Here is a 17715-nt window from a genome sequence, read left to right as displayed (position 1 = left end):
ATACGTCAAACAAAACATAAACAACTACCTGGAGCGGAATTCTTGAGAAGCTGCCAGTCGCTCAGCTACTCGAGAATATCCTGATCTTTTATGGTACCCCAAGGTACGTCACCGTATTCCTAAGAGCCTCACAAAGGTCTCTCTATCCTGAGCCAGATCAATCCGGTCCCGAAAAAATACATCAAAATATTTTTCACTTTACTACGTACATTCTATTGACCCTGAACGATTTAAACTTGGGCCGAGACGAAGCACATGGTTTGGGAATTACTGTCCTGATATTATCAAACAAATCCACATATTTATTTCCTTATAATTATTTTAAGGTCATAATTTTGTCTTGCCTTACCTTTTTGAGGAACAGCACTCGGGGGGCAGTTACCATCTGGTACGCCCCCTTTATTTGTTGTTTGAGGTGTACCACCCCCACCGCCACCACCAGTACTACTGTGTTTCGATGCAGGACTTCCCCCTGTTGAGCCCGAAATCACGCCACCTTCTTCAGAAACTTTTTCCGTGACAAATCTTGAGGAATCAGTAGTTGCTGTTGGTACTGTAGCACTATTATTCGACATCGCGAATTCGGATATTTCGGAAGAAACTCAGATATCGAATTCTAAAGAAAATAAGAGCAGAAATAATCCAGTTCTGTATTTAAACAAATAAACCCCTCTATGAACTGTCACGTTTTTTAAAAGACAAATTTAGATATAATGAAATTTATGTTTTTAATTATTTTAATTAAGAACAGATTATTTTGTTAGATTATCTCTTTACATATAGTATCTGTTCTTCTCTTCAGAATTTCTTAAACTGTATATTTTTAGGAATGATGTTATTTAGTTTATTTTTACTCGATTTTAGATAAATTTTCGTCTGGGCCCGGGACTCAGAGAGATGTACCCGCTACAACCTTCATATGCAGACTGGCACAGTCATATAACTCCTCCGCCCGCCGCAAGAGATCAACACTATCGCCCTCTCCTCTGCTCCCGCCACACCCTTCTCTGCACCCGTACAGCATCCTCGTCCGTACTGTTCTCTCTGCTAACATCAAACAAAATCAAACTGTTCACGTCCGCTCAAACAACAAAAAAAGGGGATATTTTGTTTTCTTTTGTTGTCGCATTCTTAAATCTGTTGGCGCATGAGTAACAGAAAGATTGATATTTGCCTGACATGTTATATTTCACAAACCGTGGCTCTCTCAGTATTAATATAAAGCACTAAAGTGCGAATATTGACAAATAAAGAAAAGCAAACAAAAGCAGAGAAACAGAAGAGACGAAATTTCTCAGAAATATGGGGTACATTCAGGACATAGTTGGGAAAACACGTACCCGAAACGAATTAAACGTAATTAATTTAAATAATACAATTATAAAAAACAGAAATAATTATGCACGTCTTGTGGAAAGAACAGAACCCCATTTTATACCTAAACTAACGACTTTATGACAAGAAGTTCTGGAAAGAACTATCACAGGATAGCAGTAAATTGCTGCTGGCCCTCGCCAGCATAGTTATTCTTGGTTCGGGTCCTAGTCGGGACTCATGGCCAAATTTTTGTTCGTTGAAAGACTTTTTATGTGCTCAGAAATGGGGCCTCCTCTTCCACGAGAGGAGGGGTTGGTCTTTCTATGTAGGTAACCAGGTTAAAACTCAAGACAAATAAGGGGTATCAAAACAGAAAATACGCTGCATTTGAGGTTCTCACAGCGGTGATCATAAAGTGCTGTATCTTCTAGAATATAACGCCGTGTAGGCTGGTAGAATATCACGGACATATCGGAGAAACATGTTTCCTCCATCTTCAGGATCAGAGTAAGAAATGCAAGCAGGTTTAGGCCAGTAAAGGAACCTAGAGAGAACAATAGGATAAATGAGAACAATAACTAGTGGTTGTGCTGCAAAGGGTCGTATTTGACACAAGAGATAAAACAAGGAGCCATGATACCTCAGTCAGTATAGCGACAGAGTACGGGATGGATGGCTGGGGTTCGATTCCCGGCAGGTGAAAAGATTTTTCTTTACACCATAGCGTCCAGTCTCCTATACGATGGGTCTCGGAGGCTTTTTCCTCGAGGATTAAGCTGACCACTCACCTCAATCTAGTGAAGAGATCAAGAATGGTGACGCTATACCTCCACACCCCCTGCCTTCATGGCTTGGTGTTTGGTTAATTAAGCACAGGGACAACTACACCCTTCTTAACCTGAGAGAGATGATACAACGTAGGGAAAAAGTAGCACAAGTGACCAGCTGGAGGTAGAGGGAATGTAGGAGGGGCGGGGGGGTGAAGGCATGAAGCAGCTTCAGGTCCGTCTTCTCAGCAAATTCCTGGCGCCAAAAGTATCAGCAATGAACGCGTCGTTACATAATTCATAATAAACAGTTCAGAGGAATGACATTCTTTAAACAGAACAGGCTGGTCTAAAGGTGAAGCTCTAGACTCGTATTCGGGAGGTGTTCGGTTCGAATCTCTGCCGGGACACGGGATATTCTAACTGAAGTTCTCCGTGGTTTTCCTCAATCTCTCGAGGCAAATTCCACGACCGCTTCCTTGCAAGTCCCCTCCAATTCATCGTTCATCTGTCATCCTCTCAACCGACGTTATATGGACTAGATACTGAAAGCGGCGCTAACACTTTCAAACCCAGTGGTAACTATATGTACCACCTGCTTTAACACATTGCCCTCTCAGTGTACCTGTCTGTTCCGTATAGTTCTCACAATAAGCAGAGACTCTTTCCCGAAACCGTTTGGACTCTGTAGCAGAGACGTAATGTTTCCTGTGAGGTACGAACTGAATCTATATATAACACGTACAATAAATTCAGTCATTAAAACGTTAAATGCCCGAACTCCCCACAGAAGAATATTCCTTAGTCCGGAAAGTGACAAGTAATGGTCGTGTCGGTGACGTAACAAGTCGATTTATGAAGATCGATATGAAGAAAGGTCACGCAGGCTCCAAAGCGTTTAGGCTGCCTGGATGATTTATAACGATATACACTCAATGTTGAGGAGCTTTATTTTGGTTTACAACAAGTGTAAATAACACGAGCTTCCTCCCTTCCACTCTGACAACAACTTAACCTCAGAGAGTCTCTTCCGGAACGTCGGGAGGGGGGGGGCAGAAACACAGGAGCCAGTTTTCTACTGTTTATACTAAGCGGCCTCCGTAGTCTAGAGGTAACGTTCCCTCCTCATGACTCGTGGTACGCGGGTTCAAATACCCGGCGGAGGTCGTCGAATTTTTAAGGGCGGAAAAATTCAGGGAACAAGTCCTCCGGGAGGGACTTCAAGCTGTGTGTCCCGTGTCGTTAACTTTACGGCATGTAAAAGAACCTCATATCCCCAAAGGGGATGACTGAGCCAAATTCCAGGACGTTTCCCGCCCAACAATAGTCTCTAAGGCCTCCGACAGATGGGGGAAGCATTATAGACACCGCTAAGCAAATGGCCGAACTCGCTTGCTCGGTGGGACTGATGGTACGCACCATTTATCGGTGGGGTATAGAGACTGGTAGAATATCATAGATGGAAGGACAATAGATCAAACTGGTCGCGGTGCATTGGGAAACTCACCCTCTCTAAATAACTAACTAACTAACTAACTAACTACTGTTTATACTAGCGCCAATGGGCCAGATACCTACGAAAATTAATGAGTAGCGTCACAGCGTCACCCTGATGAGACTGAGGTGTCGCGACCAATTGCGCAATGTCGTCCTCTCAATACTCAAACTGTAATGTATTAATAACAATGGAAATAGTCACCTCATTGTGTTTCACCTATATTCCGGTGCCAAATCCCCGAAGAGATACATTTACGGTTAGAGACCACATGGTGGCAGCACAGTGCAAATATGCTAAACTAACTGTAGATCGTTCCTGATATACTGTTCTCGAATCCCGTACCTTGAAAAGTCACCCAGGCCATACCGACCATTGCTAGGGGGGTGCAGAGAGATAGCTATCTACGTAGGTCAGGGGACAGACGACTCAGCTAAAGTCTGGAGGTAGATCAGGTACGCCGTACGCGAGGTGTCTCCATGCTCCTACCCACCGACCCCCTCAGTGAAAGCGCTACTGCGTAACAGCGATATATCATACTTCTCTTGATATTCTTGTTTCTCTCAGGGTGAGTCGTTCTCAAGTTCCTCGCTTTTATGTTTCCAGTTTCCTTTTATTTATCCCTATTTTTTCTGTTGTCTCCCTCTGTTTAACGGTTAATTTTCTATTTAATTTTTAATTATGTTATTGTGTCGATCAATACCCTTTATTGTTTACTTATGGTTTATTTCACGATAAAACTGAACAATGAGGAGCTCCGTAACTTTTACTCTTCCCCAAGCATAATTAAAATGATAAAAGCAGGGAGGATGAGACGGGCAGTGTAGAGAACGGTACAGAAGAGGTGGGAAAGCCACAAGGAAAAAAGACCATTAGGAAGACTAAGGGCTGGAACACACAGCGACACGACCAGTACGACGTCCGTACGGTTAATGTCGCATCAAGTAGTAGAACATAAAGTGTAGTCTTAGCTTTCATACGTGACGACATGCGACATCTACNAGTGGAGGGCTCTTGTGAACATGGTAATGAACATTCAGGTTCCATAAAATGCTGGGAATTTCTAGAGGAGTTGCACAATTTCAGCTTCTCAAGAAGAGCTCAGATCCATGAAGTCAGTGACTTCAGGATGCTGTCAATAGCTGGGTAGAATGATAGCAAGGTTCGCGAACAATGAATCGCAAGGGACATGGAAGGAAGCGGTCGTAGCCTATTATTATTATTATTATTGGAGGGGGTGGGTTTCCCCATGCACCGCGACCAGTTTGATCTATTGTACGTCCCCCTGTAATATTCTACCAGTCTCTATACCCTACCGGTACTGGTGCGTGCCATCAGACCCGACTCAGACAGCGAGTTCGGCCTCTACTGGCTCAGTGGTATCTAGATGCTTCCCCCATCTACCAGAGGCGTTAGAGACTATTGTTGGGCGGGAAATGTCCTTACAATTTGGCTCAGAGGTCTCCTTGAGACATGAAGTTCTTTTACGTGCCGTAAAGCTACGACACGGGACCCACGGCTTAAAGTCCCTCCCGGAGGACTTGTTCCCTGAATTTTTCCGCCCTTAAAAATTCCACGACCTCCGCCGGGTTTGAACCCGCGTACCTTGAGTCATGAGGTGGGAACGTTACTCCTAGACTACGGACGCCGCTGGTCGTAGCCTAACTTGAGGTTCTATCCCGAAATCTGCATAGGACTGAGTAAAACCACGATATACCTCAGAATAGTAAGAGTACCAAATGAGATTCGAACCTCTCGAACAAAAATCATAATCCTTACCGCCTGAGCCAACGTACTCGGTCCCTGTCCTCTGATCTCCCATTTAACTTCTTTCATAATTCTCTGTCTGCCCTTTTATTCTTAGTCTTATTATCTTCTTCTCTCTATCTGTCATTCTCCACTTACATTTCTCTCGGTGCTTTTCCGTAAGGAATAGTTTTTACTGTCCTTGGACATTAATCAGCTCCACTCTCTTCTGTTGCGTGTCTCTCGTGCCTTTAGAGCGGTAACGCGGGGCAACATGCGCACAGCTTCACCCACCGTCACTGCGCAGTGTTCACGCAGTCTCTCTTCATCTTCAGCTTGTTACCTCAGCGCAGATGAGGGAACAAATACACACGGAAACTGGAACAGATCCGGTAGGAGGGGCTCATGGCCCGCTGAGGTAACTACTATCCTAGTATCTGTGCCTGGACGAATGGAACAAAACGACGCAAACTTCAGTCACAGTAGCTGCTCACAAAACAGAAATTCCCGCCGTTCTACCTAGTCCTGAATTGTGCGTCTAATTAAGCGTGAATTGCAGTGTTTGCTTAATTCTGAATTCTAGCGTTTACCGCATTGTGAATTGGAGTGTACGCATTTCTCGACTGGAACACTTATCCAGTTCTTTTTTGGAATGTACACAGTTCTGAATTGGAGAAATTACCCAGTTCTAATATGTGACTCTGCGCGTCAAGAGAGCATACAGCCTGAAATCCAGCGCATAAGAGTGATAATGGCATAGAAAGCAGTGTTGCACTCACCCTTAATAGCAGCATCAGTCCTTTTCTTCGAGAGAGGAGGTGTCATTGCCAGCGCGGAAAGCCCGTGCCACAGATATCCCAAAAGTTAGTTGAATCTTCTTCCGACTCACCTCACCAAATCCTTTCGCTCGTTACAGCAGATTTAACTTCTCGTCGATTGTTATACAGTTTAAAAATAAAATGAATTTATTATTCAGCTGAAGTAATGTAAACATGACACTTAAAGACCAAGAAATTACAATTTATAAAATGAACTATTAAAAGTCAACTTCACATGGATTCCTATCACGATTTGTATTGAAGTCATCACCTCAAAGTCATTACAGAAATGCTATCACAATCCTAAATTGAGTTTAACTCCTTCATTCTCAGTTCAGCAACATGCCAACTCAGAGATGACGCCCCCAGTTGTGAACCGAAATTGTAAAGACGCGCTGACTGGTTGGGCCTGTCGCATAACTCAGAAATCGGTCACAAAGGAATAGAAATCAATGGTAGAATTGTTACTGGAAATGAAAAACCCGAAGAAATTCGGAGAGGCATCTGTTCTTGTGCTATTCTCACAGCCACATACCCCATACATGGCCTGCCCTGGCATTGAACCAAAGATTCAGCTATGAAAAGCCAGCGTTTAAGTACGCTGACTCTGGAGAAGCAGGGATACTAAGAGAAAGTAAATATATCCACAACTGTTAGCGGATATAAAGTAAAGGTAAAGCTACCCCTGTAACAGGTCGTGGAGGCCCATAGGGTTGTGAGACGTCGAGGCCCCCACATTTTCTAGAATAATCGGCTCATAGATGGTTGTGAGGTTGAGAGCCTTACACGCCGGCCGCCCTTTACCCCCAGGAAGATTCCTGGTACTCATTTCTGTTAGAGGTTGAGTCGACCCCAGGGCCACAGTGCGGCTGGTCTATACTAAAATATTAAGTCCAGTGAGATTACATGCTCTTTTCAGCGTATTTTTAGCCGAAATTAATTCAACAGTTAAACAATAAATTTCTAAAATCTATGATGAAACTTGTTAACAGGCAATCTCCAAATATTTTTTGGTAAGAATGAAAAATTTCGAGTTTCACAGATGCGAATACAGCTATAGTTACATAAACACGAGCGTACGTCCGGCACTCGTCAAAGTAGGCAAAGTCTTAAGTTACAAATTAAATTTAAAAGAAACTACATAAATATCTCGATATTCAAAATGGAAGTTTGTAAATATTATCCGAGGATTAACCGTTTCTTAAACACTCATGTAGACCAGGCTATTTTATGCAGCAAATATTGCACTTTTGCATCCTGTTGCAGTAGTTACATCATTTAATTCACAGGGACAGTTTTGGGGGTGCAATTTCTTATCGTGTTTCTAGACACTTCGTGCGCTACTTTATCGTGTGTTATAGTTATTTATTTAACATGTTTCGACATTGAAAGGTCATCGTCAGATAGATTATATATGTAGTTATTACACTGTATTGTTTTTAGTTCTGTGATCTAAAATGNAAACCTGCCCCAGCGCCACTTTGTCCACCACAAATTCCACCTGACTATACCCGGGATCGAACCCGGGCCGCTGTGGTGAGAAGCCACAGAGTAACCGTTTGAGCTATGGCGCGGCCCTTATGTCTGTTAATAAGAAGTGTTGTTTCGGAATTTCGCTGTTGTTGAGAATGACGGTTTTGGTATTCAGTATGACGCAGTTCTGTGTGGTGTTTGTGAATGGTAGCCTCCAAACATCCACCAATAATCTACCTGATGACGACCGTATGAAGTCGAAACACTATAATACATGACAATGCAGCACAACGCCAGTCTGTGCTCTTGACAATATGTTACACTTTCACTTCCCATCTGAATTAAATGAATATAAAACAAATTCAATCTATACACAATTTATCACTTAGCTGGCGAACAAGACTTCGAGCTATACAGATATCACACTCTTAAGGCAACCCACACGACGTAATCCGGCAGAAACCGCTGAAGGAATGAACTTGGAACTCAACAAGAGCCACGAAGCGTCGCTTAGCAGACGTAAAATGGCGCGAGGAAGAGACGTACAGGAAGACAGAACAACGGATCGAATATTTCCAGTATAACATTGGTCAGTTCCATTCGAGTCTGGGTCAATAACAGACTAGTCGAAAACAAAACACGCAGATCCCGTGACCCAATTCACGTATGTTACACGCGAATATAAAATCGCGAGAAATAATTGACACGTGTCAAAGAGTTGTAATTTATACGGGGAAGGTAAAGTTGGCTGATCTTGCAACGGATATTAAAAGGAAAATCATGCAGTGTTTCGGTTATGTTATTAGAATGGATCCAAAAAAATGGCTAAGAAATTGTGTAAGAGTAAGTCATGAGGTGGGACAAAGATAGGACGTCCCAGGCTGAGATGACAAGATGAGGAGGATGATTTACGAGATCTGATAAAAGACTGTAGCAGACGGTAAGCATAATAAAGATAATTGGGAATTTGTTGCAACTGAATCAGTTATGCTATGACGCTGTAATGATTGGGAAACACTGTACATAAAGAAGACAATAAAAGGCATTACGCAATTTATATATCGCCAATGAAATAACATGGGGGCCATATTCAAATGGAACGAAGGGTAACCGGAAGATGTGAAGAGAACACGAGCCTACGTAGTAATAATTCGGTGTTAAACGGTGCACAGTCTCACATAACTATGTTAAGTTAACTCAACAATAAATTTATTACTATTATTAAACATAATTAGTAAATAATGCAAGAAAGAAGCAACAAAATCGGACAACAGAATAATCTCTGATACAAACCGCCTACATAGCTGTAAAAATACTGACCCGCCATACAGTTGCGTCGGAGAAGTTGCCGACATGGCACGGGGAGTACACAGTTGGAAAATTCGTCTATGCAGCAAGCGGGTTTGTAAGTGATATTAACAGTACTGGAAAATGAGAACGGTAAGCTATCCCTGTACCAGGCCGTGGTGGCCCATGGGATTGTGAGACGTCGAGGCTCCCACATTTTTTCTAGACAATCGGCTCACACATGCAGGCATGCCACAAGCCGGAAAGACTCGGGCTCGATACTTGATGAGGTTAGATTTTTCAACTGACCTAATCCTTCCAGCCGCACTATGGCCTTGGAATTGACTCGGCCTCTAACAGAAATGAGTACCATGAATATTTCTGGAGGTTTAGGCTGACAACATCACCGCCATCTGTGAACCGACTGTCTAGAAAATGTGGGAGCCTCGACGACTCACAACCCTATGGGCCTCCACGGCCAGTTGTAGGGATAGCTTTACCTTTTTAGGTAAAAAGGAACAGTACGTATAGAAAATACGATCTAAAAGTTTGTGATGGTACATTAGTATATGGACATTATCCATCGTCCTGTGTTTATCTAAAACACAATACGGCGGTGTTTTAGATAAACACAGGACGATGGATAATGTCCAAAAATATAATATCGTAAGTGCTTTCTTTCCTTCCTCTATAGTCTACTCAACGATATTGATAAGAGCATCTGGACCATACAGAGTCGGATGGTAGGGCGACGGCAGAAGGGTGAACTGGGCGGGATTAGAAAGGAAGACGTGATGCGTTAATCCAAGTACTGTTGCCCGGAATCTCAATGGAGAAAAAAAACACCATTAGCCGCCCTTCCAGCCGGGAGAGTCCATGTCCGTGCCGGGATTCGATCCGAGTACCTCCCGAATACGAGTGTACAGTTTTACCGCTAAGACAACCCGTAAGGTAACATTCAGTTGCATAAATATCGTGAAGCTCAATAAAAACAAAAAGAGATAAATAAGTGATTTGTGTAAGGTCTGTGACGTAAGTGGTTATTAAAGGGACATATCTTGGGAATCGCACATGGTCTCATTTCTGGTTAAAACAACTGTTCGAAAGATTTATCTGCTTCCGTCGTCAAGTAAAATTATAAAACCTACTGGGTCAATTAAATCCATCCAATCTCCATTCCCGTACCCTGATGACGGAAGCAGAACCATGTTATGAAACGCTGCATTACAGGCAATAAAAGGTAAAGAGAAGATTATTTCACTGCCTAATTAATTAAGCACAATGACATGAAGACGTATGGGGGAGTGAGTGGTCAGCTTGACGCACCTGCCGCTTTACCCCCGGTACCCATTGGATACGAGGCTGGGTGGGCCCCAAAGCATGTCTGGACGCTGTGGAGAGCTGAGAAATCTGTTGGCTCCGCCGGCAGTCGAGACCTAACTCTCCGGCCGTCTTGCCTGTAGCTCGTCGCTATACCGACTGAGTTAAAAACCTATATTATTGACAAAAACAACAGAATAGAAAATACTGAATACATATGTCACTTTCAGTAATTCTGAATCGTTGTTAACCGAATTCTAATTTGACATGTAGGAACTGAGCAGTCCTTGTTAGTGAACTGTGAACATTTGGGGCCCACAGTACGTGCTACAAGAAATATGACAAAACTTGTCGAGAATTTGTATTCTGATCGTTTCTTGTTCGTATGAAGTAGAAAAAAACTTGTGGGAACTCACCGAAATGCACCAACCGGAATGTGGGAACTGGTACTCACCTAAAACGACAGAGAGAGCAACATTAGATATAAATCATATTATAGAATTTGGGGAGTTATTTTGTTGTTTCCCTCTGCCTACACTTCAACACAAAAGTTTTAAAGAGCGCAAAGTTTGAAACTACGCGAAGTTCTGTTCCGAGAAGTAGTTTAGTGGATGACTGGGGGGTAGAGCGCCACATAAGGAATCCGACGCACGGATCCATTCGAGTTACAGCAGCGCGGCGCCTCTGCCAGCAGCTGGATCGCGTAGCGTCGAACAGTGTGAAGAATGATGAACAGGAATGGATCTAGAAGGAAACAATAGTGATCTAATAGAGGTATTATCCCAGAATTTATTTAAAAAAGGTAAAGTTTTCCCTGATTTTCTTGATTTCGACACTAGTTGGAGGTGAGTGGTCAGCTTCACGCCCCTGCCTCTTTACTCCCGGTATCCACTGGGTAGGAGGGTGGTTGAGCCCCAGAGTCGGTCTGAACGACGTGGAGAAGAGAAAGAAAAAAGACAAAAGAGTAAAGCTACCTCTGTAACATGCCACGGAGGCCCAAAGCGATGTGAGAAGTTGAGGCTCCCACATTTACTAGACAATCGGCTCACAGATTGTTGTGAGGTCAGCCTTACGTGTCGGCCGCCCTTTACCCCCCAAGAATATTCCTCGTACTCATTTCTGTCAGAGGCTGAGTCGACCCCAGGGCCATAGTGCGGCTGGAAGGATTAGGTAAATTGAAAAAAAATAATCCTCCTTATCGGGACTCGATCCCGCGACCTTCCGACTTGTAACATAGTGCCTCAACCAACTATGCTACCGTGTGCACCTGAGCCCATCTCGTACCTAGTCAGTAGTAACACGTGACAATATCAGTAAGAGCCACAGTACCGCACTAACCTTACCATGACATACAAACCGACATCCCGACAAACACGTGCTGTCCCTATCGGTGCCTTTGTAACATTCACATCTAATTACATGATTCCATCAACCGATACAATCAGAGTGCCTACTGTTCTCCCCGTAGCGTAGCAATTACAGCCCTTGCGAAATTTACATCCAGCACTTGGCGAAATTAACAAAATTATAATTAGATTTTGCTATTTCGGACTGTTGGACGTGCAATCAGCAACGGGTCAGCTGACAAATAGTAAAGAGACATATTCTAGTTTTATCAAGCCGTGACGGTACAAAGGAAGAAGAGATTTGTTGCAGGAGAACAGCATAACTGAACGGTAATATGGGCTGAAGACATGTCTTGGGGGTTTCCCGAAACTCTCAGTGAATTACTGGGTTTTTGGACTTTTTCCATCGTCCGGAATTCTAGGTAACAGAGGACACGACATTTCGGAAACTGGATGTGTTTCCGTCTTCAGGTAAGAAAGGAAGACACCTACTCAGTTGGGCTCCTTAGAAAGGTGCCTTCCTTTCTCACCTGAAGACGGAAACAGATCCAGTTTCCGAAACGTCGTGTCCTCTATTACCTAGAATTTCGGACGATGGAAAAAGTAAAAAACCCCAGTAATTTTGTGTGTCATCCACCTTCGTCAGAACCCTTTAGAATCTCTCAGTATCAACACTGCATAGCATGGGATGGTAGGATAACAGATGAATTGGAAAGAATTTTGAAGGAAATGGTAGGCGGTATGTGTCATAGGAAACGTCACTGTGATTTTATCGGACAACACGGTGTCATATCTCAGAAGATGATCATCTGAATTCTTGTATTATTTAGAAATCATAGTTTCCTTTTGTTTACAAGCAAATTCTGAGACATTTGATTTGATGTTATTATAGCTGTATCCTGGCAACGGATTTATAACCGTCTCACTGTAACTTCCAATCGCATATGAAGTCTCCTATCACAGTCTTAATTCATTTCTTGCCATTTCTTCTCAACTAATTTAGACTGCCACCTCCAGAAGTCGACCCAGTTCTTGACAACTGCTCCCTTGGAACTTCCCGTTACAAGGCCTCTGGGCGGACCTCATGGAAAACACCGTCTTCTCTTGTCCCGTACTGTTTTCTGCGTCCTTCCTGATCCGTTGCCTAGCAACAGAGGTCCTACTGTCGCGCGCATCAACTCCCGCTGAATGCTGAATTTCGCCAGACTACACGGCGTTTCAATCCATGAGACACAACTCTTGAAATACTGAAATGGTTCCCGTTTCAAGTTTCAACTGCGTGCTTCTGATTCTAACCTCCGGATTTAAATTAAAATTTAAAACACCTCGCTCTGGAGATCCCCCCAAAATTACCTCTCCAAATCATTCAACTCGCAATTAATTCCAGGCTTCAAAGGGTTTTACAACCGGTAAGCCCTACTGGATGTCGAAACAGCCGGATGTTGGCTGTCGGACATGATAGCTCTGCGCAGTCTCCAGTGCGTGTTTTATAAGAAAATATGGGTATCAGTTGACCTGAACATTTGTCATACTAAATGTGGGAATGCCACTACTGGGTTTAGATCCAGATAAATGGCGGTGGGGATAGACAGAATGCAGTACCGCCTGAGGGACCCTCTCACTGCACAGAGATACCTGCATTCATTAAATAAATCTGATTATTTATGGTTCGATCTTTTCGGTTACCTGTTTCATAGCTGAATGATTTTTAACTATGATTCATATAAAACTCGTACACTGCCTGATCATATTATTACGTAGCAGTAATCTCATGATTACAGGCTGGAAACTTACCGATATGCGAACCGAACCATTATCACCGAACAGGCTGGCGTAGCGATAACAATACGGACTCGTACTCGGGGGTTCGTCAATCGAAACTCGGCGGACGAGACACTGGCTATTATGACAGACTTTTCGTGGGTTATTTCAGTCCCTCCAAAGAAAATTCTGGGATAGTACTGTACCTCGAATGGGTCGCTTCTGTTTCCAATCTTACACTGAATGGACGAAAAATTCCATCTGTAAATAGTGTTAAATATCTCGGAGTAATCTTCGATAAAACAGTTACATGAAGATTACACATAGAAATAATCGTAGCCAAGGTCTTCAGAACATTCATTAAAGTATGTTCCCTATTCAAAAGCGAGAGATTAAGCGCTAACATTAAACTGACCCTCCACAAAACACTCATTAGGAGTATAATGACTTATGCTTGCACCGCCTGGGAGTGTGCGGCAGACAACCATCTACTGAAATTTCAGCGGCTGAAACATAAAGTTCTCCGCATTATTGGACATTTTCCAAGGCGCACACCGATTCGCGAGTTGCACGTGACTTCCATACTTCTGTAATTTTATGATTATATAACAAAATTATGCAGGCAACAAGCAGAAGTCACACAAAATCATGATAACGGAAATGTTCGCAACATTGGACAAGGCGAAGCCCGACATAGGGAGTAGAAGAGGCTTAAACTTGGTGGCGGTCAAGCATACGATCGTTCAAGTGACTAGACAGCTGTTGTAACAGGAGCTACTAATGATAAAACATGATCTGTTGTAATGAGTCTTGACTGACAGAGGCCTTTTATATGCTGTATATACATACATTTATTAGCACGTAAAATGTCAACTGTACATACTGACAACAGACTTGTTACTGCTGACTGTGACTCTGGCAAACGACAGACCCGTTCTCTCGTCAGAGAGAGCGCCCCACATCAACAAACCCACAACTGTCTGACAGTAATAAACATCTGGTCTTAAGCCCCAGATGGGTGCTTTATTCCAGGACAGACTGGCCTACTGACCGTCGGTAGTAACATAACTTTGACTTTGAGTTCAGGTAGTTTTCGGTAGGATATTGTCACTGGAAGTTAGTTGTTGAAGAAAAATTAGAAGTAAGCCAGCGAAGACTTAACATGTGATTTGAAGTCTTTATGTGTGCTGCAGTACAGTGATATAGGGAGTGTTACAATTATAGTTTGTGTTAAAATCCGTTGCCAGGAAACGGATAGTGAAAACTCTGCAGACGAATAGCCATTGTTGAGACCTGTAACCAAGCAACGACTAGTGAAAGCAGACTTAGAAGACGTATTGCGAGTTATTGTAAATTGTTTTGGTGATTAAAAGTGATTGTAAAAGGATGCGTTAATAAACCCAATCATTCAATCCAGAACCCATTATTACTGGCCACGAGCCGAAATACTGTTGTGATTCCTTACAACTACGTGTTTCGACTTTATAGCTCATCATCAGGTGGCCCAAAAATAAACTGCATAATCACTGAACTGCAAATTACAATGGATACATTCTTCAAAATCAAGATTACATAAAATAATGTAATAAAATGTTAAAAATAATGCAAACGAAACTGAGCTTGAATGTGGCATTAAAGAAGTAAATTGGGTGTAAACGATCGTCGTTCTGTTACGTGTGTTTTAAATCATTAGTTGCCTTTAATAAATTTGTATTTGTTTTTATTAACTTCATTAATAATTATATCTTGATTTAATAAGACGAGGACAATATAAAATTATCCACGTATTTAACTCCAGAAAACACCGGGACAGCTCGGTCGGTATACCTACAGGCTATGAGTTGGACGGGCAGGATTTGATTCCCAGCAGGGACGAAATTTTCATCTTCTCCGTAATATTCTGACTGGCTGTGGGGCCCACCCAGCCTCCTATCCAATGGGTACCGGGGGGCTCTTTCCCCCGGAGTTAAAGAGGCCGAGGTGTGAAACTGATAACTCACTTCTATTTAGTTACGAGGGCAACCATAGAGCTACACTTCCACTCCTCCATACGTCTTTTAGTGTGATGTTTAATTAATTAAGCACAGGAATAACTTTACCTTTTACCTTTATTTGTAACTAGAAACCTGGCATGAATTATTCCTCGAAAACACATTACTCAGACGGCTCAAAACACTTCTTCCATTGAAGGAAACCGAAGGTCCATTACCGTGTTTACAAAAGCTCGCCATTTCGATCCTATTATGAGTGAGAGCTGTATGCAGTCCACACTTTCGTATCGTCTCTGCCAAGATCCATTATATTAACCTCCCATTTACCTTTCGTAAGTATTCGCTTTCATCGACGTCTTCTGTTACAAAACACTGCAGACTGATCCGTTCCTTTCCCGACAGCGCAAAACAAGTGAGACTCACAGCCCTATATATACATAGAAAGACAAACATGTGGCTACTTCTGTGTGTAGCTTCATGAAGGAAGTTGGCTCAAACCGTAATGCTTATGACTTGTATTCGGAGGTACCTGTCTCAAATCTTACCAGGTACACTGACTATTCTGCTTGACATTTCTTATGGTTTTCCTCAGCTCCCCAAAGAAAATTCCGGGATACTATCTTAAATTAGAACAAAACTTTTTCCTTATATAAATAAAAAAGTAAGGCTATTCCTGTAACATGCCGTGAAGGCCCAAAGGGTTGTGAGACGTCGAGGCTCCCACATTTTCTAAACGCCTCACAGATGACGGTAAGGTTGTTAGGCTTATGCGCCAGCCGCTCTTTAACCCCAGGAAGATTCCTGGTACTCATTTCTGTTAGAGTCGACCCCGGGCCATAGTGCTGATTAAAGGATTAAGTCAATTGAAAAATTCAGTGACCTCGTTGAGAATCGAACCCGCGACCTTCCGGCTTGTCGCATAGTGACTCAACCAACTACGCTACAGTTCTTCCTTACGCCACATAGACTAGTTACTGAGAGAGTCTTCAAATGTGACTTGTTTAAGGAGCCGACATAGTTCAGTCGGTATAGCGACAAGCTACGGGCTTGACAATCACGGTTCGATTCCCGGCAGGGGTAAAATACTTTTCTCCACAGGGTCCACACCGGCTCTGGGTCCCATCCAGCCTTCTATCCAATGAATAACGATGAAACGTTCGCTGAAGATAAAGCAGCCGAAGCGTGAAGCTGACTATTCATCTCCATGATATGCCGAGGTTAAGAATGGTGGAGCTCTTCATACGTCTTCATGGTGTGGTGCATAATTAAACAGAGCGATAATTTTACATTTTTATGTGTAGTTCTAATGTTTCTATTCAGAAAGTGAAAACACTGGCAGATCGTAATTTTGGGGCTCGGTGTCGTTCTAAATCAGAAATATTAGTTTTAAATTGACAGGCATACCGACTGGAATAAACTGCTCGAAACCAATTTCACAGCAGCTAATAGACTGTCTCCATATACAGGATGTCCCAGGAGGAAAGGTCAATATTCTGTGAGGCCATAGTATCGGTCATTCCAAGCAAAAAAGTGTATATGTACATGTGTTCTATTCCAAACGGTTTCCGAGATAGAGCTGTTTCACTGTACAGTACACTGTACACGGTACAGACGAGCTTCACGCCATGTCCTCACACGAGTGGCACCGAGATAGAGCTATTTCACTGTACAGTAGACTGTACACGGTACAGACGAGCTTCACGCCATGTCCTCACACGAGTTGCACCGAGATAGAGCTGTTTCACTGTACAGACGAGCAACACGCCATGTCCTCACACGAGCTGCATCGAGATAGTAATATTTCACTGTGCAGTACACTGTACACGGTACAGACGAGCTTCACGCCATGTCCTCACACGAGTTGCACCGAGATAGAGCTGTTTCACTGTACAGACGAGCAACACGCCATGTCCTCACACGAGTTGCACCGAGATAGAGCTATTTCACTGTACAGTACACTGCACACTGTACAGACGAGCAACACGCCATGTCCTCACACGAGTTGCATCGAGATAGTAATATTTCACTGTACAGTAGATTGTACACGGTACAGACGAGCTTCACGCCATGTCCTCACACGAGTTGCAAAGTGCACTGATGTTGACGGTGGAATTTTTAAATCTCGAGCTTATATTAAACTTCGACCCTATAAGATGAAGGCAACATGTTCCACCGAAACGTCGGCTGACTTGCAGAAGACTACACGCCGTTATATCATCCAATAAAACTCATCATAACAATTGCACAGAAAACAAACCCTGCAAAGTAAAATGTTTTCCCTGTGCCTAATTAAAGGGGCTGACGACGTACGGGGGAGGGTAGATATAGCTCTACCATTCTTAACCTCGGCATGAGATGGAGGTGAGTGGTCAGCTTCACGTCCTTGCCGCTTTA

General features: G+C 43.0%; 1 protein-coding gene across 4 annotated transcripts in view; it reads right to left on the bottom strand.

Moving 5' to 3' along the window:
- Positions 1-17715, bottom strand: part of LOC111866034 (solute carrier family 12 member 4) — a 306831-nt gene that overhangs the window by 119487 nt on the left and 169629 nt on the right. The window contains exon 1 of one of the 4 annotated variants that reach the window (XM_023854543.2): positions 350-750. The exons of 2 other annotated variants lie outside the window; for them this stretch is intronic. In XM_023854543.2, the coding sequence (XP_023710311.1) occupies positions 350-575 (226 nt within the window). In that variant the 5' untranslated portion in view covers positions 576-750. Of the gene's footprint in view, positions 1-349; positions 751-17715 lie in introns of those variants that run through there. One more of the 4 variants, XM_033752076.1, reaches the window with a different exon arrangement.

Source organism: Cryptotermes secundus, unplaced genomic scaffold (assembly GCF_002891405.2).
Source record: "Cryptotermes secundus unplaced genomic scaffold, Csec_1.0 scaffold163, whole genome shotgun sequence".
NCBI lineage: Eukaryota > Metazoa > Arthropoda > Insecta > Blattodea > Kalotermitidae > Cryptotermes > Cryptotermes secundus.
Note: the sequence above shows the minus strand (reverse complement) of the source record. Positions and strands in the feature narration are given on the sequence as shown.